Raw genomic sequence first — 25,926 nt, 5'->3', positions numbered from 1 at the left:
GGGACAAGCAATGCGAGAATACACCAAGGAAGACAGATCCAAGTCGCTTCTCATCAATGGACCACCAGGCGCTCAGCTCAAAGAACTTCCCACCATTCACTGCCACAGCAGGTCCAAGAGCAAGGATGCATTTCCTCAACGCCCCAGATCCCAACAGGGCCCCCGGTTTGCCTGGAGAGGACTAGTGTTCTCCAGAATGGCCGCACACCCGCAGCGAGCCACGGTGCCGGGGTCCAAAGCGGTTCGCAGTTACTTCCAGCTGACAGGAGTCTTCACCTCTTGGCTCCACTGTCTGCAGGAAACCACTTAGCTTCAGAGCAACATGAGAATCTGGAAAATCCTCATAACCCCCAAAAATTTCAACCTTATGTCCAAACCACCAGCCAGTGAACTGAAGGCCTGCGACTTAGGCCAACACGGAGTGTGGACTGAGCCACGACAGTTTCATCTCCAGAAGCGGCTTCTGCAGAAGCAGGGCTGAGCTCCTCCCCGAAGCTCCTCCCAGGCAGCCCACAGCACTCGGGGACACGCCAACTCCAGCGCGGCCACAGACAGCTTCCAGTTCAGGTAGGAAGAGCCTCACTGCACAGGAAGCGCACAGGATGCTTGCGCAGTGAGTGAATACGCAGAAGGATGACGCAGCAGAACAGAGCAGTATCGTGGGATTTGCATTTCTTTAATACTACCCAACTCATGATGTTCTAAACCCCACAGAACCGCCGAGAACGTTCTCCAAAAGGAGCCCTGAAACGTAACATGCAAATGCTGAAGGTTGGTTTTCCCTTGGGGACGGGCTCAAACAACATCATGGCAGACAGGAGCAGGGCCAGGACTTAAATATTGTCTGGAAATATCTAAAGCTGGAAACGGCAGCATTAGAACCCCTTAAAGAAGTTCCCATAAAGCAGTGCAACTACACAGGCTAAACTCTGGCTCACAGACAGGCCAAGGACAGTGCATGCGGAAGGGGGCTGTTGTGGTCGCCCATCAGTGCGGGGCAAAGAGTGCCCACCCCAGCCCAGAGGTTACCCTCCAAGGAAGGCAGCTCTGCAGGGCCCACGCAGCCCTCTCTTGCGACGTATGGGGCCCTCCACAACCAGCACACAGACTCCGGGTCACAGCTCTGGCCACAAGGGGCCCGACCACGGCAGCCTACCCCTGCCCACCCCCCACCCCCCGGGAACCTCGAGCCCACGCGTGCTCCAAGCACTCTGGGAAGAACCTTCCTGAAAAGGACACGTCCTAGTGGCCACGGGGGTTCAGCGTGCCTGCAGGCGTGGAGTCAGGAGGCTGTGGTAATGTCCACGCGGGGCCTAGCAGTGCTCACACTACGCGGAAGGAAGCAGCCACTGGGAGCCAGAAGAAGTGATGGTAAGGCTGAAGGGCAATGAAAGAGACAAAGCCGAAGACTGTGGCTGCTCTCAGTGGGCGGGGAAGAGCGCCGCCCTGCCCCACGCGAGCAGCAGAGCACACGTGCGGACAAACGGGCTCTGTGGACAGCGCGGCAGCAGCCGGACCCTGTGAGGGTCACCTCTGTGCTCTCCTGCTGTCTGACGTCGTACCCTGAATGCGTGTCCCTGAGTGGAGAAAAGAGCCTTTTCCCATAAAAGAAGACCAAGGTGGAGGGAGAATCAAGAACTCTGTCACAGCAGGTAAAAACTGACAACTACTTCTATAAAGAGAAACAGGAAAAAAAATTATAAACAAATATAGGCTTGGACAACAACAACAAAATTCCCATTAGAGAAATAACATTGTCACTATGTAAATATCTGGATAAGTAAAGCAAAAGCCAAAAAATGCCCCGAAACCCTTGGTGTCCTCCCACCCAGAGGTCTTCACGAGCACACATCTTTCTCTAGGTGCCCGCGTTGCAGGGTCACTCACGCAGCTGGAACCTCAGTGCACAGGCCACTCCTCTCCGCCCCACAAAACACACAGCACCCTCCCCGGCGAGAGCGCACATCCTTACTCTGCCCAACAGACTCAGCAAACCACTTCACTCATTTTAAAAAAATATTGCTTAAAAAAAATATATTGCTGCCAGTTTCCCATAATTATAAGTAACTCAGGAATGAGCTTTAACACAGAGAGTCTTTCCTGTGTTTCAGATTGCTTCTTTAGGACAGGATCCCAAGAGCAGAATTACATAGGAACTTTATGACTCTTGGCGGAACCAAATGGGTATTTGGAACTCAGATACTGAGAAGGCAAGGTAAGGAATTAAAAAGAAAAGTTGAAAAACTGGGGGTTATTCTCAGCAAGTTTCCAAAATTAATTTAACTTAACACTTAACAAAAGTACAGTCTTGTGGCTATGATCTTTCAAAATTTGTAGTATTTTAACTGAAATACTTTATTTTCTACCTTCAAAATACACCCAATATATCTATCTACCCAGAACTCCAAGGTGACAACTATTAACACTGCTGTTTCTACATCAGTTCTTCAGGAAGAGAGTCAGCCCTTCCTCACAGCCTTCCTTCCATTCCCTTCCCCCCTTAGAAGTAAGCAGCCCGAGACCTGTGTCACACAGACAGTGTCTGTAACATAATTCCATATATTATGTACAAGATCCTCTGCATCTTTTGTTTTTTCCTCCAGATGTTAACAGCTGTACAGTATCCCGGTGCCTTAAAACACGATCATTGACTCCCTGGTCCTCTACATTATCCGTAGTTTTTCGTGACTGCACAGAGGCTACAGTGAGCATTCTTCCTCACTTGTCGTCGGGCCCACAGTTTCCTAGGCTCTGAACCCAGATGCAGACTGGCTGCTTGTCAGGGATGTGTGTGTGTGTGACGTTGGAGAGCCAACAAAAGTCTCCATTTGAAAGGCTGCACGGATATGTTCCCACCATCGGTTTGAGAATATTCTACTTCTAGCCCAAACTCGATTTTGTCAGCCTTTTAAATTTGCAATTCCCTGACGTCAGGCCACAGGACGTGGTTTCTTCTAAGAGTTGCCTGTTACCCACTAGGTCATTCTGCCGAATGGATACTATTAGGCATTATTAACAGTTTCTCCCAGTCTGTAGTTTGTTACTTAGAATCTTGTTATTCAGATGTTTACTGTGGTCTACTATCAATCTTTAACCTTTTATGATTTGTGCTTTCTCTATTTTAAATGCCTAAAGTTAAGAAAACCCGAAAGAACCTGTATTTTCATTTTACAGGTTTTCATTTCGTGCTTTTTCCATTCAGGTCTTGAACACTCTGGCTACTCCTCAGCAAATGGAAAGCCGCCGGCCCAGAGGCCTGTTTACAGTACGACTTGTCCTCTGACTTGTCCTTTCCCCATTCTGCAAAGCCTCCTCTGCCTACCCAGTGTCAGCTAGGTGTGCCTGTTTCTGTGCCCTCCGTCCCCTTGATCTGTGGATCTCTGTGACAGTGTCATACTGTTTACATTACTATGGCTTCATAAGTTACCTTTAGGTTTTTCACGCACACTTGACTCCATCTAATGTTTAATACCGACTGATTTCTAGCTTCTTCCTGAACAACGTAAGAAATTTTAAAAATGCACACAGTCACTCATCTTTCCCCACACATTAAATTACACAGTTCCAATCCCGGTTTCCTTGTACTGGTTTGAAGCTACATACTCTTACTATTAGGGTCATAATTCTAAAAACAGATGCATGCATACAATTAAGTTTATCTCAGTTTATCTTATCTCAGACCTTTCCACTTCCGCCTGAAGTGCGTCTCTTAGGATTTCTGCCCGAGCCTAAGGAGGCGCTGCTTTCCTTCTTGGAGGCAGGCGGGCGTTTCCAGGGCTCAGAACACCCTGCTGACAGCCCCGGCTCACATTCCACAGCCTGCCAGTCCCACTGGCAGCCTCACTGCTCCTCCAGGTCGTTCTGTTTCCTCTGGCTGCCTTCAAGTTTGTCTTAAAGGAATTTTTTCCCATATGGTTCCTCTAGACTTCTGTGTTCCTCCTGAATCTGTGGATCTGGTGCCACATCAGTTCTGAGAAATCCTCAGCAAGTAACTTTCACCTATTCGCTCGGCTGAGACTAATTAAAATTAAGTGCGAGCGACCTACTCACTGAATCCTGTTTTTACCTCTTTTCCCCATTTCCCACCATTTTTCTTCCTTTCAGCCCTCTTGTGGTGTATCCTATCTGTTGCTAAAAACACTCTCTATATTTCCAAACTGTGGTGATTGCATTTCATTTTTAGAAGTTCTACTGACCTACACCACCTGCTTAGTTTCTTCTCCACAGATACACAAGATTGCCTGGTTTCTTTAAATACAAAGACCACTCTGAATGGCCAGGGGGGTTTCCAATGGTTCTTGCCTTGCTGTCTTAATCTGAATTATCTATTTTTGCAAGTGCTGAAGGCCCGAAAAAACAGGGGAGGATTCCTCAAGATCCAACATGATGACGCCTTTGTCCGGAGACGATGGTTTTCATTTAATTCTAGTCTTTTAAACTGGCTGCAGGAGCACAAGGGCCAGCCTTTTGTTTCAACCTGAGGACCATGTTCTTTCCTCCCACCCTTTCCAGACTCTGCTTTGGTGCCCTGGGTTCTCCAGATGGGGTCGACTCCGGGAAACTCCAAGATCTGAGCTCGTGGTACCTGTGGGGCTCTATCAGAATGGCCCCTGAGCCAGGAGGGACAGAGTCTCGCTTCTCATCAGCCCACCCGGCTGTCAGAACCACAGCGTGGCTCTCCATCTGCTTCTCCTGCTACGCGACACGGGAAATCTTCAGGTGGCGTTTGACCCGGCACCCTGAAGACATCCCATTTCCCTTCTGCTTTCTGTTGCAGCCAAGAACTTATCTAACTGCTGTTCCTTTATCTGTAAGCTGTCTTCTCTCTCCAGTTGCTCTTAGGATTCTGATTTTTGGCACTCCAGTTCCGAGTTTACTCTTGAGGTAATTTGCTCAGCTTAATCTTGAAGTTTACTGTTTTCTTCAGCTATGTTTAATCTGAGGTTTAACTGCTCAGTTGATTTCAGTGACTGTTTTTTCACTTCTTGAAGTTCTAAGCTTCCCATATCCTCGTTTTTTATAGTGCCCCTTTTCATTTACGGTTTCCATTCCAAGAAATCTCTAGTCACTGTGAGCATTTTCTGCAGGCCATTATTCCCCCTTGAGCTCATCCTCTGTCCCTATAGGGTGGTCTTATCTTTGTATTTGCCAGGAGTGACAGAGGGTTAATGTCAGATCCTCCAGACTAAACTCTCTGCGCCTGGCAGAGCAGAAACTGAGAATCCACACACGGGCACAGTGGGACTGGGAGTCTGCAACCAGGAAGCAAGCAGCAAAGCCCCAGCCTGCACCGCACATGCCAGCTTTGCCACTTGCGTGGGCTGAGGTTTTGGGTCCTGTTTTCCCATCTTTCCAAGGTCCTAATGAGTGTGTGTCTATGTGTGCAGGGGGGTTCTGGGCCCGCATCTTGTGCAGTTCACGCCTCTTGTCCTTGATGACAGACAGGACTCAAGTCCCCGTTATAAATTCACAGATCACCATGGCAGGAGCCCCTGAGCTTATGATGAGCTTTCAGTTCTCTCTTCTTTCCTGTTATCTGGTAATTTCCTTTTCTCTCAAGCTTGGCCTATTCAAACTTTAGTTTTATACACACACACACTTAATATTAAAGTATAACTGACGTACAGTATTATATTAGTTTCAGGTGTACGGACACTGTGTTTTTTTTTTTATTTTTGTAAGTTACAAAAGGACCACCACGATGTCTAGCTACCATCTGTCATCACACACAGTTACTACGATCCTGCCGACGATACATTACCTCCCCAGGACTTATTTATTGTATGACTGGATGTTTGTACCTCTTAATCCCCTTGACCTATTTCGCCCACCTCCAGCTGTCCACTGAGCCCCTCTGTGTGTATGCTTGCGGTATGGGGGAGCCACATTAGCCCCATCCTGGAGGTCTGAGTTCCCCTGGGAGCATGTGACAGCTTGAGGTCAACACATGTAAAAACTATCTGCAACCTGTACCATCCAAACATTTCAGCGAGCCCGGTGCTCGCTAGGACCCCCATGTCTCAGTCTCCCCAGGACATCATTTAGCAGAGAAAGTAAGGAACAACTGGTGTGGAGGTGGGAGCTTCCAAAGACAACATCTGGGCTGAAAGTTGGCGACTTCAGGATGGGTGCAGCTGTGACCAAAGGGCCTAGCAAGCAGAGACACATTCAACTACAGCTTTGTAAGAGCAGCACATGATTCGGAAGGACTGGCAGGAGATGAAAAAGTGAAGAATAGTTTGTAGCCAGAATGTGAAGGCTTTTAAAGAGCCCTGTGAAGGAATCTGTTTTTATCCTAACTGTTGAAAGGGAAGCCCTTGAAATCAGATTAAGCTGATACGTGAAAAACCAGATTGGCTTAATAGAAACACAACTTTAAGGGCTACAGATAGGACAGATTATAAGAAGCCAGAAAAACAGGAAAACTAATTTAACAGCTGCTGTAAGAACCTAGGAGAGACACGACGATTTTTTTGGCCTGAAGAACTAGGCGAGGGTATTAGGAAAGAGACAAGTTACACATTTTGGAGACATAAGACAAGAACCTGTAGGTTACCAAATTTACAGCAAAAAGACAATGAAAACCAGGAAGTCCAGTTAAATTTGAACTCTGGAAAAAAATGAAAAATTTTTAGTACGTCTCACACAGTACTTGGGACATACTTGATGTCTTGCATTTTATATGGCAATCCTACCTATAAGCCAATTATCCATGAATATAATAGTGAGATCTAAAGAACAGGGAGGGGAAGATGCCTGGGCATGAAAGACGGGTGAAGACGGAATGACCAAGGCTTGGCTGGCCAAGGTGAGGCGTGCGCTTACCTGCATCGTAACTAGTCTGTCATCCACCATCACCTCCTTTGTCAGGAAGTCTGCTCCTATTGTGGCTTTGTACTGATTACTGAATTTCTTGTTCACATACTGGTTCATGAGTGATGTCTTACCGACTCTGCAATTGGAGAAAAACCACAAGTGTAAGTCAACTAGGAAGGCACTGAAAACTGACTCTGACGCCTGCAGCTCGGAAGGAACCTGCCCACCCCCATCAGAGGAGGAAAACTTCCCAGTTCACTCGCCTGACGACATGCTTTCTCCTGGGACAAAAACACAGGGTACAGATGCAGGCCAGATCTGGAAAAGCTGCTTCTAGGTTCTGGTGTAGTTGGTAGAGCCTAGTGTTATTTCTCTCCTTCTAAAAGAAGCCCCAGCAATAAGATCGCTCCACTAGTCCAAAAATATCTCTGCCGCCTTGGGTGTGTCTCCATTTAGTGGTTGCTGTTCAGTCCAAGCAAATAGCCAGAGGAAGCCACTGCCTCCGAGCAGACATTTACGCCAGTTAACCAATCTGCCGCTTCCAAGTTTAAAATCTGAAGCGGAAAAAAGCACCAGTATTCCACCAAACCAGAATCCACCTCAAAGTATGCTCCTCCAGAGGTATTTTCCAGTAAGAAAACTCAGCAAGAGACAATGTGTGATTTTTTTTTGGTGATGAGGTAGTTAGGACAGGCCAAAGACAACGCAAGCCTTCCTCACAGCCAGTAATACCTTCCTTTTCACAAAGGAACACATGCATTTCACATGCAGAGGGGACCTGGAAATACAAACAGCCCAAGGCAGTGTTCACCTGGTCACGTGCACCAGAATTTCCAGGGGGAAAAGACAGGAAATGTGTAATCAGGCAAGTTTGGGTAACACAGGCTAAAAGCAGTACTTTCAATCCTGACAGCATACCAGAGGCACCAGGAGAATGTATGTGAGCGGAAGCAGGGACAGGGAGAGAGGAGGGGGGAGAGATGAGTGCGTGTGTATTTAAGCACTGCCAACCAGGTCCTACCCACTGGTCTGGGCAAATGCTAATTGTTAAAAGGCTCCTCGGGTGATTAAAAAAGCCAGCCACGGTAGAAAAATCACTGCCTTTTGAAAAGAACTTTGGAAGAAGGACGTGCACCTGCAATTTATTATCATATTGTCTTTAAAAATACGTAGCCTCAATAAATACTTGTTTCACTAAAAAAAAAAAAAAAAAAAAAAAATACGTAGCCTCTGGTCTAAGTTTTCATGGGTCACTTCAGATGCCAAGTCTGAAAAGCTCCCCCCGTAACCCCCTGAATCTTCACAGTGATGAAAGAACTAGCTAGTTACGCAGTAGCGGCAGATCTAAGACCCGAACACAGTTCTCCAGTCCCAGGCTCTACTGACTCAGGCACAGCAGGAGGAGGATGCAGGCATACCCCACTTGAATGCGCTCTGTGCAAACTACGCTTCTCACAGACTGAAGGTCTGTGGCAGCCCTGTGTCAAGCTAGTCTATCGGTGCCATTTTTCCAATGGCATTTGCTCACTTCATGTCTGTGTCACATTTTGTTAGTTCTCGCAATAGTTCAAACTTCTTCATTAGTATATTTGTTATGACGATCAGTGATTTTGATGTGACTACTGCAAAAATATTACGACTCCCTGAAGGCAAAGATGATGGTTGGCATTTTCTAGCCATAAAAGCATTTAAATTGAGGTTTGTACACTGTTTTTAGACATAAGACTATTGTACACTTAATTGTACAGTACAGTTCAAACATTAACTTTTAGATGCCCTGAGAAACCAAAAAGTTCACGTGACTCCCTTCACTTCGATATGCACTTCGTCGCGGCAGTCCAGAACCAAGCCCGCAGTGTCTCGGGGGTCTGCGTGTGCTGCACAGTGCACCCCAAACCTCCATCTCGTGGACACGGCGCCAACGGCAACAAGCCTACATAAACAGCGCTCCCTAGTCTAACCAGCTTGGGAAAGGGATTCCATGAATTTTTTTTAAATATATTTTCTTTCTTTGTTTTTGGCTGCGTTGGGTCTTCTTTGCTGCACGCAGGCTTTCTCTAGTTGCGGTGAGCAGAGGCTGCTCTTCGTTGCAGCGCGCGGGCTTCTCATTGCGGGGGCTTCTCATTGCGGTGGCTTCTCTTGCTGTGGAGCACGGGCTCTAGGCACATGGGCTTCAGTAGCTGTGGCTCGCGGGCTCTAGAGCGCAGGCTCAGTAGTTGTGACACACGGGCTTAGTTGCTCCGCGGCATGTGGGATCCTCCCAGACCAGGGATCGAACCCGTGTCCCCTGCACTGGCAGCGGATTCTTTTTTTTTAAATAAATTTGTTTGTTTGCTTGTTTCTTTATGGCCACATTGGGCCTTCACTGCTGCGCGCGGGCTTTCTCTAGTTGTGGCAAGTGGGGGCTACTCTTCCTCATGGTGCACAGGCTTCTCATTGCAGTGGCTTCTCTTGTTGCGGAGCACAGGCTCTAGGCACGCAGGCTTCAGAAGTTGTGGCTCGTGGGCTTAGTTGCTCCGCGGCATGTGGGATCTTCCCGGAGCCACAGGGAGGGCTCGAACCCGTGTCCCCTACACTGGCAGGCGGGCTCTTAACCACTGCGCCACCAGGGAAGCCCCCATGAAACTATCATTAATTGAGTTCAAACAGCCACCCTTTTCCCTAAATCATGCCCCAAATTGGGGAACAAAGGACTACCTGACTAGGGGTCATTCCGATTTTTGCTGTGCTCCCAAGAGCACGGAAACGTAGGGCCCTAATGCCACGGCTATTAGAGACGGAAGCAGCAAATGTCAGCACAGAGGGCATGAGCTCCAAGCGGGTGAAATTTAAACCCAGGTCAGTGTGCTGGCTCAAATTTAGGAGGGACACTTACCCAGAATCTCCCAGGATGATAACCTTCAGTAGCACTTTCTTCCTCGAGGTCATCCTTCAAGCTGGAAGAGAGGAGAACGCACGTTAAGTAGGATGGGAACACCCAGGGGGACCACCTCCCTGGGCACAAAACTCCTCGGCAGCCCCAAGAGCACTGCGCCTGAGCCCTTCTGCAGGTGGCTCCCCGCCGTCCAGGGCCTTCGACGGAACACAGTATCAGTACTGGAACTCTGGACCCAAGAGCTCGGCCACACAGTGTGTCAGGGCCATCCCGCCCCTGGGAGGAGTCTGAAGGAATGATTCTCCCACTTGGATGCTGGACCAATGCTCCATTTACTCAACAGCTGGGTCCTGCTTCAGGCAGGTCTCTGCTCAAACATCACTCCTCGGAGGCGACCACTTGATCTGAAGGAAAGCGGAACACCCTCTCCCCGTTTGCCGTCTATCCTTTACTCTGCCTTATTTTTTCTTCAGAGTACTTACCACTACAGTTGACTCTTGAACATCTCAAGGGTTAGGGGCACTGACCCTCCACTCAGTTGGAAATCGCTTATAACTTAACAGTCGGCCCTCCGCATCCGCGGCGCCGCATCCGCGGTCCTGCAGCCACAGTATCAACCGAGCAGGGTCGCGTCATTCGTGCTGTTCGAGGATAAACTGTACTTGACATTTTAATGTATTATATTCATTTCTCTTCTCCCTTTCCTAATAATTTCTGTGAAAACAGTTTTATTCCCCACGGTTTTATTCTCCAGTGCCAAGGAGAGAATTATCAAATATCGGCTTAGTGCACAAATTAATATTTGACTTTGCAGCTTGAGACCACCTTTCCCCAGAAAGCCTTTCGGGTAGCCTTCCACAGCCTCGACCAGACAATACGATCTGTGCTCAACTCTCTGCCACCACGTGACCACGTGGTCAATTTACTTATTGAGACCGACCTCCTGTCTTAATTGCCCCTCAGTCCTCAGGGCCTGACCCAGTAACTTTCAGAAGATGAACAACTTTCAAGAAAGCAGGAGTCCTAAATTCTGGCCCCCGATGTCAGTGACTTAACTGAAACTACCAGAGGAGCACTCCTCAGGCAGCTGATCCCCAGGAGAGCTGCAACCGTCTCTAGAATCAGGAATTTATGATTGCACGTGAGCCTCAGAAATGATACCCATGCCTTCTGAGAACCTCTAGCCTTGGCCATTGTCCTCGGGAGACGCTGAAACAGCCACGGCAGGAGACTACCACTAACAGTCACAGGGCAATATCCGACTCCTACCTTCACTGGAGCTGGGGGAAATTAAGTGTTTATACTTAAGCAAAGTAGGTAAGGATGTGGGTTAAATAAAGCCTGTTATTTTTCCATAGTTTGGGAAGACAAGACAGTCAAGACTGGGTCTGAAAAAAGCTACCTTTAGTTTCACCTTTATCCACCTGGCTTCCTGAAGGTGAGGATGACCGCACTGCCTACCTACGGTGGGGGTGACTTAAGCATGCAAATCCCGATCCCATGCTCCTCTGGCATTGCCACTTTCCAGCTGTGTAACCCGGGGCAAGTCATTTAACCTGTTGGCATACATCCCATGGGTGATGTGAGGCCTGGATGAGAAAAATGCTCAGGACACTGACTAGGATGTAGTAAGTGGTTAGTAAATGTTGGTGCTATGATTTTCATGTGTGCCAAATACCGAGATGAATAAACAGCAGAACAGAGCCCAGAAGGCAGCAAGAGAAGCAGTAAGTCGCAGGCCCAGGCGAGAGAAGTAGTAAGTCGCAGAGCCCAGGCGGTAACTCAGCTCCCCGCCTCGGCTTCCAGATGCCTGGCTGTCAACTGTTCCCTTTCAGCTGGTGACATCACAAGGAAACTGAAGGGAAGTATCAGAACGAGCTAGTGCCCACAGGGCAGGATTAGGTGGCGAGCCCTACGCGCCTGAAAGTGGTGTCTTCCACAGCTTCAGAAATGGTGTGGGGACGGGAGTCAAAGCAGAGGCAGTTAGCAGGCACCACGACCTAGCCTGGGGCAAGCTGTCTCAGCCCAAAGCCTCGTGTCTGTGCAGTCTCTGGAGACACAGACATAGCTTCTGTCTATGAGGCGCCCACCAGTGCTAGCTGGGGGCGGCATAAGACAAGCCCGAGTTCTGCCTGCTTCCTGTAGTCATCCACCAGATCTAGGGTTGGTGTTGGTTTTTTCTCTCTGCAGTTAGAGGTACACACCCCCAATCACCCATGATCACCCACGAGACCCACAGCCCTACCTTCCTCCCTAGGGACTACCTTGACCAAAGTTTAACCTAAGAGTCTCACCCCAAGGTCTGGTACCATATTTTGGGCTAGAGATCAGATTATGACAGTTGGGACAAGTTTCAAAACCAAAGGACAAATTAAGGAAAGGTATGAAAAGAAGGTGAGCTTTGCAAAGAAATTCTTAAAGAATGTTTAAGTCACTGATTTTGAGAATGGGAAAAGGGATTTCCAGGACCTGGTTTAGTAAGGCTCACGGTGCATCCAGTATTATTTCATAATATTAGAAGGAAATAAGAAACACACTTCACCCATCCTGTTCCCACACGACAGACCTCACGTTTGTGTCCTCTCAGGCTTCTGCTCACAGCGGTGGCAGGTGGGCCCGTGCGGCCACCTTGACCCTCCTGGGCAGCAGAGCACGACGCCTGAGCATCTTTCCTAACCTGCACACCCAGTCACAGAACCCCCAGAACCCAGCGGAGGGCACAGCTAGGAAGTCCCAAGTCCCCATCAGAGCTCACCCAGCCCCACACACAACCCGGTATTCTGTCTCTCCCATGTTACTATTTAGCCTTGTTTTCCAGTACTTGCTTCCATGAGTCTCAGTGTCTAATATTTCTTTGAGTGAATTAAGCATTTAAAAAGCCATTCCTACCTTTTGTTTAATATATCAAAAATCTGGGGAAAACAACGCCATAAGAAACAGCTCTGAACTTCCATTTGTGGGATCATTTTCCTGGGCCGCAGCAATGCCCCTGGGGGGGTCTCTTAGGCTCAAACTCACGTGACTATCACAGGCCACGCCGGCCCTGAGGAACACAGATCGCTGGCTGTCCTCGCGACAGCCCACACCGCAGACAGCTCAGGCATAGGGAGGCGGCCTGGACTCACCACCCTGACTCTGAGCCCTCATTCCTGGGGGGCTCCCCACGAGGGACACGTCCAGCGCGAGAGCCACTGTGCTCCGGTGGGCCTGGGGCCCATCAGGTACTCACAGCCACTCCCCATCTGTCAGATGCAATCACCAACCAGGAGACATTTTATCACAAACCGCGCTGCCTTTAGTGGGGTTCCCAGGGAAACAGCTAGAAAGTTAAACAAAGGGCAAATTCTCACTCACGGGAAAGGGTTTTGTCCACCTTAACCCACGGGTACTGTTTAGGAATGCGGTAACTGAGTCAAAAGTATAAACACTTTCATAACCTTTGCTAATTCACTTTCCTGAAGGGTTTTCCAAATTTACACTGCAACCACTGTTGCAGTGATTAACAGCATATAGCATCTAAATGAGAAAAATGACAATTTTACTGAGACAAAGAAAATCTGAATAAATGAAGAGATACCTCCAATAGGAAGCCTTAATGTAAAGATACGAATTCTTCCCTATTTAAACAATTCCAAGGGGTTTCTTTTGGAATTTGATGAAGTAATTATAACTTTATTCATAAAAATAAATGCACAAGAGTCCCTCCCATTCCTCTCAGAAAAAGAGTAATGACAGGGATTTGCCTAACAGTCTTGGAAAGTATGTTACAAAAATACAGTATGAACACCATGGGCTGGAATAAACGGAAGAGGGTCCAGAAAGGAACAATTTCGGCAGGTCCAGCGTTACAAAATTTAGCAGCAAAAGGATGAACAATTTACCAAGTGGTGAGAGCCAGAATTAACATCCTTAAACCTCATCTTCCACAACAGATTCCCACAGGAGTAAAGATGTAAATGTAAGAATGGCTACGTATGAAGCTGAAAGGAATACATACAAGATTAGCAGGTTTTTCCTGGGTGGTGGGATTCCAAATGATTTCGTTTTCTTTATATTCATGTGAAGAGCGCATTTCTTTTAAACTCAAAAAGGTATTTCCATTTTGGAGGACAATGTTCACCTGTTGATTTTTCAGGTAAATTTTCTGCTTGCAAGAATATTCCTGTTCGCCATGAGGTGCACCTAAAGGCAGACTTTCCTCTTCGCCCCGTGCCTGTGAACAGTCGGGCTTTTGCAAACAGGGCGCCAGCCCGGAGGAAACCCCCGGCTGGCTTCACTAGGACGCTGACGGCTTCAAACTGGCAGAAGCTAAGAGCTATGTTTTTGTACTTAATGTTCTCCAGGACCAAGAATGGGGCACTTGTTTCTAGAAAAGAGCTAAGAAAAAAATAAAACCAAACGAAACCTTGAACACAACTTTTGCCACAAGAAGCAGTGGCTTTAGAACCTTCACTGGCAGTCTCTGCTTTCTGTTATCCATTTCCACCACCATCTTCACGAATTTTTGAAGACTGAAATTACTTTTAAAAATCCTACCAAGTTAGAAATTTCTAAGTGGAAAACCATTCTTCAACGCACAGACCACTTCCCTTTTACACTTTTACAGGAGAAAGGGAAGCAGGCAGAGAGAACGGAAGGAGCTATATGAGGTCCCTAACCCCTGTTGCCTGGAAATGAACATTTTAGATAGCATCCATTAATCCAGGAAGCTCTCTAAAAGCCTTTCTAGAATAAGATATATTCCGAACACACTTCCTTCCTTCTGCTATCAAACCAAACTTGATCAGTGTGCTCTGGGGTGCGTTCTTCCTTGGAAGAACAAGCATTTTTTTAGAACACTAACTATTCCATACGCTGAATCGATTCTTTCCCTCACGTACAGTGTTTCCCGTGTAATGAATCAAAAACCAGAACTTCCCCCCATCAGCTGGAGCTGCCGCCTTCCTCACTGCTGAAGCACAGCAGCCAGCTGGCCATAAAGGCAGACAAAACAAGGAAGCCCCAAGCAGGTAAAAATATCAGGAAAATACCGTCCCCAGCTCTGGGCTAGGCAGGGTCAGTGAGGACAGAAAGGGACTGACGGAGAGGGGTCAGCGGAGGGCAACGAGGATAAAGGGCTGGAGAGGGGAAGAGAGGAAGCTGGGGGTCAGCAGGCCACTGCAAAGTCTGAATTCGTGGAGGTGGAACGACTTTGCCTGGTGATCAGAAACACGCTGACTATGCTCGAGTGGAGGTGAGGCTCTGTAGGGAGATGCAGGGCCAAGGAGGTGAGAGCAAAGTGTCTGCAAAGCCGTCAAGACAACAGTGTAAAACGCAGGGGATGAAACTGAACGAGGTGTCATCACGTCCAAGGTCACACAGCAATCAAGTGGCAGAGCTGGAGTTAACAGGTGTGTAAGCCCAGACCCAACACCGGACTGCCCTGCCACTCAGCAATACCAGCTTTCCCCTGGTTCTCCAGGAAGTAGGCATTTAAAAAAGCTCCCTCTGGGGACTGAGGCGCACACACAAGGTTTGGAAAATCAGTGACGTGAGGTCAAAAACTGCTGTTCTGGTTTGCATGTGTGTCTGATACAAAACTAACGATGGCACGAAATATCTGAACAAGCGCTAAAGGTTCAACAAAGCTGGGACAGTTAAACCAATTGATTTTCTATAGTCCATTAACATTTTTACTTGGTCTGTGTTTCCAAGCTGCCTGCCTTTAACAGCTACAGCCTAACCAGACAGTTGACTTTTCTGCCCCCATTAAAGTACTGAACTGTACAACGTTCAGAAAAGTACAAAAGAATGAAGCAAAGACAAAGGCCAAACACAGTTCCACCTCTTAGAAGCAATCACTATTAGCATCAGGGTATATAAGTCTTTCCAGTTTTCCTTCGAACGGCTGAGATCATGCTGTTCATAACTTTGCATCCCATTTTGTTCTACATTAAATATCTTCCCACGTTATTAAGGCTGGTAATACATCAGCATATGGATAATCCCACTCCTTTGTTATTAACTGGCTGCTTTTAGTTATGAGATGAACCCATGTATACAATCTGATCAGACTCACAAATGAGTTATTACTCAGCTAAATAGTATAAGTATTTGAAAGGCCCTTGAAATACACTGACAAATTAGTTTCCAGAATAACTATTTCCACCCGTGCCAGCAATGAACTAGTATTTCAATTTCACCACCCCCAGCTATCATTGGCACAAACCACTGTTAATCAGATAGCTAGCTACAAATGAGGGTCAGCGGGTTCTATCTGTACTCCTTACATTAGGAGAGTCAAACATTTCCACCATGTACTTCTCAGTTGTCTGATGGTCTCTGCCTATTTTACCTACTAGACTGTGATTTACTGCACACACGGTCTAAATATAACACCGCGAAGGAAGCAACACTGGGACACAGACTTCGCAAGCTGTAGGCTTCTGAGCAGAAAAGAAGTACCATTCTAAACTTTACCCAGCATCCCACTGCCTCCGAGAGTCTGGGCTCTGTTCCTGACCATTAGAGAAACCCAGCCGTCTTCTCGCTCTCCAAACTGACGGACTTCAAGGCTCGAGAGAGGGAGGCAAGCGATGTCTGCTGATAAAGTTTTGAAGAAGGTTACGTGGAGAGACAGGGAAGGCATCTGAGCTCACATAATATTACCGTGTTGGTCGTCAAGCTGAACAGTAGCGTCTGTTGTAGGCAGACTCTTTTTTTTAACTTTCCAAACTGAGGAAGCAGACTAGGACCTAAAGAGTGGAAGGGCACAGCTCATGAAACAGCAAGAAGCAAATTCCAGCTAGTGAACTGCACCCCAGGCCTCCGTGAGGTCGTCTACTTAATCCTCAGGACAAGCCCAGAGGGTTGAATTCCCAGTTAACAGATGAGGACACAGAAGCTCATAAGTGATCACTGCATTTCTAAAAATATTCAGACATAAGATTGGAGCCCAGGACTGATTACAAAGGCCTTCATCTCAGCCACTACACTGGGGTGATCACCAAGATCGTAACGGCATTTCATGCTTCAAATAACCTACAGGGTGAGACCACGTGCACAGCCACCAAAGACGGGGTGAGATGATAACTGAGGCTGAGTCACTGGTGGGAGGCAGGGAGGTTCATAACACCTGAGATTTCCTGTAGTAAAAACTGTAAATGCAATTCACACTTTTAATACACAAGGAATATCTGGAAGAGCCATCAAGACTTTATACATTCGTTTTCATTAACAAAAACATTTGACAAACTTTTCTGGCAGATGTATCCCAGATTAAGGCTTGGTAATCCTCTCTGGCCATCTGTGATCATCAGCCTCTGGCTGCGGGGCAAGCAGGAGTGTTACTTTTGCCACCGCAGACGTCTGAGGTTAGAAATGTCTAGCAAAAAATTATGTTAGGGTTTTGATAAGAACAGGTAACTTTTTTTTTAAAGATTTATTATTTATTTATTTTATTCATTTTTGGCTGCACTGGGTCTTAGTGGTGGCACACAGGATCTTTTGCTGTGGCACGTGGGCTCTTCGTTGTGGTGTGCGGCCTTCTCTCTAGTTGTGTCATGCGGGTTTTCTCTTCTCTCGTTGTGGGGTGCGGGTTTTCTCTTCTCTCGTGGTGCGCGGGTTTTCTCTTCTCTTGTGGTGCATGGGCTCCAGGGCGCGTGGGCTCTGTAGTTTGCAGCACACGGGCTCTAGTTAGGCACAGGAGCTCAGTAGTTGTGGTGCGCAGGCTTAGCTGCCCCAGGGCATGTGGGATCTTATTTCCCTGACCAGGGATCGAATCTGTGTCCCCTGCATTGTAAGGCGGATTCTTTACCACTGGGCCACCAGGGAAGTCCCACAGGTAACTTCTTTTAATATCAGTTTGAGAGAGAAAAAGGTGACACAAATATGAATTTGGATTCCAATCCCAGAGGAGCTTAAGAAGGAAAGAGAAAAGTCAGAATGAGATCAGAATTTTCAGCCAATAATACCACCAAGACAACTTCATTCCAGTGGCTAAAAGGCACTGTGCAAGGGTTCTGAAGTATCAGGAAACAGCCATAAAATGTTTGTAAAGTGAATAAAAAATGTCTCTCATGAAGAACCTAGGGGTAAGACAGGAATAAAGACACAGACCTACTGGAGAACGGACTTGAGGATATGGGGAGGGGGAAGGGTGAGCTGTGACAAAGCGAGAGAGAAGCATGGACATATATACACTACAAAACGTAAGGTAGATAGCTAGTGGGAAGCAGCCACATAGCACAGGGATATCAGCTCAGTGCTTTGTGACCGCCTGGAGGGGTGGGTAGGGAGGGTGGGAGGGAGGAAGATACAAGAGGGAAGAGATATGGGAACATATGTACATGTATAACTGGTTCACTTTGTTATAAAGCAGAAACTAACACACCATTGTAAAGCAATTATACCCCAATAAAGATGTTAAAATAAATAAATAAATAAATAAAAAAAGCGTTTCTCAACAGCACCTCCCAGCCAGGAGGTGGAACGAAGGAAGGAAGTCATGCTGGGTACAGAAGGGAGGTCTGCCTGACGGGCCTGGGGAACACAGGTCACAAATGCGTGAAGGAGGACTAGTTACCCAGAGGCCTGAGCTCAAAGAGACCATTCTGATGTATGTAGTAAGCTCTCATCACCAACTGCTTCCCTTGCAAGCTCACTACTGACTGTCTCCAGGCTAATAAGCATTTTAACCGCTCATCTCACCTGGGGAAGCAGGAAGGTTGAGACAACTTAGTGTTAAGGGTGGCCAGCGTGTCCTTGGGGATGGGAGTTGAAGCGTGGCCACTTTAACAACCCAAGGGTTATTAGCAAATCTAGGAAATATTCTACTACAAGAAAGAGGAAAAAGGACGGGGTGTGACAGACTGGCTTGGGTTAAAAATGAAAATGGCTTCCAAGTTCTAAGCCCAGGGGAGAGGCAAAAGAAAGCATCACTGAGTAACGTTTTAAAAGCTACAGAACTAAAACTGAAGTCATAACTTCAAACAGTAGCAAAAATGTCCCACCAACAAAGAAAGATGGAAACTGGAGATGTTTTGAAACTCCACGATCAGGTGGTACAGGGACCAAAAGCAGGTACAAGGAAGTGAAGGAGAGAAAAATGTAGGAGGCCAAAAGCCATTTCTGTGGAATCATCCAGTCATTTCCAGGGCACTCAGGACAGTGCTGGTGTTCTAGGAATGCAGACGTGATTAGACTGGAACACAGAACTTAGCAACTGGGCACGACAATCAGTACCTCTGAATGTACAACAGGCATCTAGGCAGTTAGGCCTCCTTTTGACTTGTGACCGGCCTTTGCCTTGTTTGCACTATTCTCCTCTCCCCTGAGTCATCAGCCTGGCCTAGCACACCTTCTGTGCCCTTCCACTGTCCAGTTCCCAATTTCCCTTCATTCAACACAACTGTTTCAGAATAACCTTAAACCCTTAAATCTTGGTTATAAACTCCGAGGGCACCAGGTTTTGTCTGTGGTGAGCTGTTCCTCACTCCCTTAAGGTCAAATGCCACCTTCATTGAGAAGCTCCCTCTGACCTCCCAAGAGCCCAGGACGGACTCACCCTCCCTCCACTGTGTCCGCTACACTCTCCTGCACTGCCAGGGGAGGATGGGGCTCTACAGGGCCCTCTGGGTGGAAGAGGTCAACCTTCAGGGCATGGCTCTCTGACCATGTGGAAGCCTGCGGGCAGTGCAGGACACGACGACAGTCACCTGCAAGACCATCTTCACCTCTGCCGCCATCCTCGAAAGGCTCTCCGCCCTGGACTGCGGTCCTCTAACCGAGCGCCGCTGCCATCCATGCAGGGGTGCCGTTTGTTGTGAGATACTAGGGTTATACAGCTTGAAATACGTGGTCTGCAGATAATGCATAACCTGTACGCTCCAAGTAAGACTTACTACTGTAATGATACTAGCAAATAGGCTGCTGGTCTGATGTTCCATTTAGAACCACCACCTCCACGTGGGAAGTCAGCAGGAAGATGTTACTACTTTAAAAGACTACCGTGATTGAGACATATTAAATTAATTTTAAGGGTAATTACCTTAGCTGGGGGAGTCAGGGAAGGATTCCTCCAGGAAGATCTGACTGAATCTGGATCTGAAGGTGGAAAAGCACGCCAAAATTTCCCTGGCAGGAAAACCAGCGCATGCAGCATGCAAACGCCTTGTTGCAGGGAGAAACGAACACCTGGGGGTTGACGGCCAGACCACAGGGGACCTAGCAGGCCACGGCGGGGCCCTGAAACCAGAGCACTGAGAAGCCCACCGTGTGCGATTCTTACACAGCAGTGTTCATACTGTGAAGCCATCAACCTGCCTGCCGCGGGGGGAGGGGGACGTGTTCAGCAGCAGGAGAGCCTACAGCAGACGTGAAGAGGCTGCTGTAACCTCCAGGCAAGGGGACTGCACCAGAGCCACGGTGAGACTGAGGGGAACGGAGGTGCTCCCAGGGCCAAGAAGAGCGGGGCAGCACCAAGCAGTGAACTGGACTCAGAAGAGGCAGGACACGAGGGGCGTGCCACGAGGCGCCCAGGTTCATACGCAATGCAACCAAAAGCATCCTCGGACAGGGAACCCTGAAAAAGAGCCAGGTGTTTTCTGGAAGGGAATTATGTTTGATTTAGACATGCTAAGTTTGAAGTGACCCTGACATAAAAAAGAGAAGGTCTTCACTCCATTAAGCATATGGTTTGCTTGGTTAATGCTCAAAATGTCTTTAAGTGGCAAATATATTAACTGAGTGGAGGACAGACATGGATCAAAATACAGATGTGATAAAGAATCTGAGTAGTAGTTACCTTTCACTGTAGGAAAATCCCACTAAAAGCAGAGATACTGCCAGTATCTCTGACCAACCCAGAATGGAATATGCCCGAAGAGGGTGCCCACACAAGGGTCGTAAATGGCTGGGGGCGGTGCGCAGGACGTGTGGAATTTCCTGCCTTGCTGAATCAGTTTGTACTCTGCAAAGTTCAAGAGCCACTGCTTTAACTGACTCAAGGATCTGGTAAGGAACAGGTATTCTGAGATTCACATTCACCTACTTCCATGTTACAGTTCACAGAGATTTCCAAGACTATGAAAAACATGAACTCAGTTGAATTTTATCATACTCACCTCTCCTCCAATACTAGAGGGCCTGGGGTAATCTTGCAATCAAACCTATTTTTAAAAGATATGGTTGTACTTAGTTACATCTTAAGTTTCAGTGTTAACTGTGCTGGATTTATGACTTCAGTCTGCACCACTGTGCGAACACGGGAACAGCAACACTCCCTGGACGAGAGTGCGAAGGACGATGCTGGTGGGGCCTTGCCTCCTAGAGGCTGCTGCCTGGTGGCAAGAAGACAAACAATACGCAGGGCAGGACAAATATGGACTTCTAGACAAGAGTGGTGTAGAAGAGAGAACCCAACCGGCAGAAACACCGAACATTTTCCAAAGCAAGACTAAACAGCTGCACAGCGATGCCTCAGAAGGAGTGCTCAGCGTGTCCAAACTGTCAGGAAGCTGCAGTGTTGTCAACTCCTCATAAGCTTCAGAGACAGTCCCAGGAAGCCCAGGGGAAAGTGCTAGGGGACTGAGATGAGAAAGCAGGACGCTGGAGCGTCAGGCCTGGGGCCAAGACAGGCGGGACACAGGAGTACAACGTCACCAAGGTGGGAGGCCTGCGCTGCACGCAAAGCCCAAGACAGCCACCTCGCTGCTCCAGGCAACCTTTCGAGGGAGCCGCCTCGTCTCATCTGGCAACACTGCTCCCAACAGGCCTCATCTCCCCCCAGATGCTCCGTCTCAGGTGCACCTGCCACTCCCCACGGGGCCCCGCACGTGAGGGCTTGGGGACAACTCCCACGGGGCCCCACACGGGCCTGGAGAGCACAGCCTTCCCTGGTGGAGACACGGGTCCAGGGGCTGCCCCCGCGAGCACCTTCTGCTAGGCTCGGCCCACACGGATGATGCCAAGCTTCCGAGCACAAGGCTAGCGCTTATTCACATGAAGACTTTAAGCCTCCTGCCCATCACTCAGCAGGAAAAGCCTGGCTGACCATTCTCACCAGGGCACATTCTCTGGATCCACCACAGTATTAACTGTCGTCTGTGCTCTTGCTTAAAAGGTGGAGACATTACTTTCTTGTGTGCAGTGATCTGTGATCCTTCAGCAGTAAAGGTTTAAGGGAGTAGGCAAAAATCTAGACGGATTACACAAGACATAAAGAAATGCCTTGGCAGCTCCGTTTCCTCCCCAGGCCTGGATCATTTTCTTTTAAAAAATATTTATTTATTGCTACACCAGCTCTTAGTTGCAGAATGCTCAATCTTCGTTGTGGCATGCAGGATGTTGTTTTTCTTTCTTTTTTATTTAGTTGCAGCATGCGCACTCTTAGTTGCGGCATGCGGGCTTCTTAGCTGTGGCATGTAGGCTTCTTAGCTGCGGCACACGGGATCTACCTCCACGACCAGGGATCGAACCTGGGCCCCCTGCACTGGAAACGCTGAGTCTTACCTCCTGGACCACCAGGCAAGTCCCAGGCCTGGATCATTTTCGCGGCTAGCCCCGCCTCTCACTAAGGTCTGCCTGGGCCAAGAGGGGACTCGGTGGCCGCTCGCGCACAGCGCTGCTCCGTTAGAGGCCTCCGCAGCCCTCGGTGCTGCTCCTCAGCTCTAGCCCAGGTAGATTATGTCCAACCATCAGGCAGGTAAAAGGAGGAGGCACAGAGCAAGCGTCCCCACCCCTTGGGCACCAGCCTCTGCCACAGGGAGAACTGTCCTGGCATTTGCAATGTTTTTCCATTCAGCTCGGGCTCAAATGGCAGCCTCTCCCTAGAACTCAAAACGTACACACACAGAAAAGTAAGGTAACTTGTCCAAGGCCACACAGCTAGTCATCTTGGAGCCAGGATTTTTTTTTTATATTTATTTATCTATGTTAAATAACATAGTTGTGGCATGCAGGATCTTCGTTGCGGCATGAGGGATCTTTCGTTGCGGTGCACAGGCTCTAGAGCGCAAGAGCTCAGCAGTTGCGGTGCATGGGCTTAGTTGCTCCGCGGCATGCGGGATCTCAGTTCCCCGACCAGGGATCAAACCCACGTCCTCTGCATTGGAAGGCGGATTCTTAACCATTGGACCACTAGGGAAAGTCCCTGGAGCCAGGATTTGAAATGAGGCAGCCCAGCTCCAGAGTTCTTCCAACAAGAATCACTGGCTTCTCCAACATTGAAATTTTCACGGGGTATCTAAGTGCAAGGCACCAGGCCAGGTTCTATTTTATAGTTCTGCTCTGACTGTCCCATTCCAGTTTGCTTAAGGATCCTGCGATCACAGCCCCACTGAATGATAGTCAGAAGCGGGCGCTCCCGAACTCTCAGGGAGGCAGATAAATGGTTGTACTGAACACCAGGGAGAGAAGGACGGCTAGAAACTGACCAAGCAAGGCAATTTAAAGGCCACCCCTCCACAGGGGAGGTGCAACGGTCATGCAAAGACTATGGGCTTTGGGTCACAATCATGGGATGAAATCCCATCTCGCACATCCAGCTGTGTGAACTTAAATGTGCTTTCATGTGAAAAACGAGCATCCCCTACAAGTGAGATAACGCAGAGAAAGCTCTATCTGGCTCATTACATCTACTCAATAAGTGGCTATTATGACATGAGGGCTTTTCTAACAGTGAATAAAAACGTGTACCTAGTCAACTAGCATTACTTCACTTTCCAAATCTCATCACTACAGCCTCATACTACCTGTTTGACTTTTGCTATATTTGCATTAACCCACATAAATGTGTCTGAGGTCCTAGTTATTCATCTAAGACAAATCGCACCTTCACTTACGTGCTTCCTAAAACCACACTGTACACCAGCACTGAGGCCCTGTGCCGTACATCAGCAAACACTGGAGTGGAGTCATATCTGGCATGAGACCTGTCACTGGAGGAAGATCCATGGCCAATGCCATGGAAGAAAAAGCAGAACTGAGAAATGGGCACTGGGTCACTAAGCGACTTACAGTTTGAATTCCTGCCTCTGTTCTACTGTTGTGCATTCACTCTATAGGCATGTGCGCCCTAGGAGGGTGGCTCCCAAGATCCTGACCCACGTCCATCGGACGACCTCAGACTAGAACATCCCATGTCCTGCGATCTGTCCTCCATGCTTCAGACTTAAACATGTCCAATCATGTATCCCCATTTTTTTCAGTAACAGTGGTCACTAACCATGACCTAGGGGTAAGAACACATAGTTCAGTTCAAACACCTGCTGAGGGTCCAGTAGGTGTCAGTTACTGGGTTGGAGGCTGGGGTTTACCTACAGAAAACTACAAACACTTCTTATTTCAAAAGGAGGCCATCATAATTCTCTGTAAGCTGAACAAAGCATTCTGTTTTGTAGCTTTCAAGTGTTAAACTGGAAACTTCAGTGGCCACATTCAGCTGGCTATTTCACAACTCCTTGCTGGACAAGGGGTTCTTTGTGATTCTAAAAACAGTGAGGGGGCTTCCCTGGTGGCGCAGTGGTTAAGAATCCACCTGCCAATGCATGAAACACGGGTTCGAGCCCTGGTCCGGGAATATCCCACATGCCGCAGAGCAACTGAGCCCGTGTGCCACAACTACTAAAGCCTGCGCCTAGAGCCCATGCTCCACAACAAGAGAAGCCACTGCAATGAGAAGCCCGTGCACTGCAATGAAGAGGAGCCCCTGCTCGCCGCAACTAGAGAAAGCCCGCACGCAGCAACGAAGACCCAACGCAGCCATAAATAAATAAATAGATAGGGAAAAAAAAAACAGTGAGGCCAAGGGTAGAACAAAGCCAAATCACCTTAAACTCGGCCATAATGGGTCCTTAGAAGTCATTTTATCCTGAGCTTTTATTAGCAGAGACACTTCTTCCGTGGCACCGACACCTCGCCCAGTTCCTGCCTGCACACTCACAGTGACCATGAAGTACCTCCTGTGCAGTGTTCCCTCCTGTGCAGTGTTCCACTGTCAAAGGCTGCAGAGGGATTTAGAGACACTCAGACACTCCATCACCAGTGCCAACATCTTTTCTCAACTCCTGTCGACACAACGTGGCTTCCAGATCACTCAACTTCCTGGTTGCTTACCCTGACTAGATCAGATTCACTGTACTTCTTAAAATGCCTGCCTCTTTGTAAAAGTACCGTCCATTACTAACACATGGTGATGCCATAAGGATGTGGAGAATTTTACAAACCTCTAAAAACTCACTCAGCTTTGATGTTCTTAATTGTACTCACAGGTACCACCAGCCTTAGCAGTCATTCTAACTGTTCAGGAAGCGTACTGCCATCGGGCTAAGCTTCTCGACAATGCCAACCCTTGCTTAGTCCAGGCCATGCATTCCCAGCAGGGATGTTATTAACAATGGTTTGTGGCCCTCTAGAAGCTGCAATATAAAAACAGATAGACACAGTACATGCATGGTATTAAAACTTTACTGGGGTAGGGGAGACAATTAGGGGGAAAAAATCTAAAAAGCCCTGCGGAGCAGAAGGGAGGTGCAATAATCAAAAATGGTTGACAGGGCTTCCCTGGTGGCGCAGTGGACGCGGGTTCATGCCCCGGTCTGGGAGGGTCCCACATGCCGCGGAGCGGCTGTGCCCGTGGGCCATGGCCGCTGGGCCTGCGCGTCCTGAGCCTGTGCTCCACAACGGAGGAGGCCACAACGGTGAGAGGCCCACGTACCGCAAAAAAAAAAAAAAAAGGTTGAGAAAGGCTGGTCTAGGCCTGTGCTATCCTACACAGCAGTCACTAGCCATTTAAATGAAATCAAATACAGCTCCTCAGCCACACCAGCCACACTAAGTGCTCACAAGCCACACAGCTAGCACCTACCGCGCTGGCCAGCACAGAGAACATTTCCATCATCACCGGAAGTTTTATCGTATGGTGTTGGCCTAAACAACCCTGGAGGATTTTACTAGCATTAGTAGACAGTCCTCAAACGTCTCATATCTCGATTTATGGTCATTAATTACCGATTATCTAGCCCATCTTCTTTCACTCTTGAAAACACAGTAAAGATACTAGCTCCTCAAGAGCAAACTTTAGAAAGTATTAGTTAACATGCGAATTTTTCGTTAGAATATTACAGCAAGATATTGGCTGCATCATAACCACTTCAAAATATTTGGAGCCACTGGTCCTAGCAGCCTAGGAGTGTCCAAACACTACCCTAGGTCCTTTGTAACCCACTGAGACTGAGGTCCAGTTAACTGTTTGAAAG

The 25,926-nt window shown here is 48.0% G+C and overlaps 1 protein-coding gene across 2 annotated transcripts in view; it reads right to left on the bottom strand.

Annotated features, from left to right (window-relative positions):
- The window catches only part of RAB7A (RAB7A, member RAS oncogene family), a 58,028-nt gene that overhangs the window by 6,444 nt on the left and 25,658 nt on the right, over positions 1-25,926 (bottom strand). For both annotated transcript variants that reach the window (XM_082848939.1, XM_082848940.1), the window contains exons 2-3: positions 9,692-9,752; positions 6,826-6,952 (exon numbers count right to left, since the gene is read on the bottom strand). In XM_082848939.1, the coding sequence (XP_082705065.1) occupies positions 6,826-6,952; positions 9,692-9,744 (180 nt within the window). In that variant the 5' untranslated portion in view covers positions 9,745-9,752. The remainder of the gene's footprint in view (positions 1-6,825; positions 6,953-9,691; positions 9,753-25,926) is intronic.

The sequence above is a fragment of the Leucopleurus acutus genome, assembly GCF_964270905.1.
Source record: "Leucopleurus acutus genome assembly, chromosome: 10".
Classification (NCBI taxonomy): Eukaryota; Metazoa; Chordata; class Mammalia; order Artiodactyla; family Delphinidae; genus Leucopleurus; species Leucopleurus acutus.
This window is presented reverse-complemented; position numbering and strand designations above follow the sequence as displayed.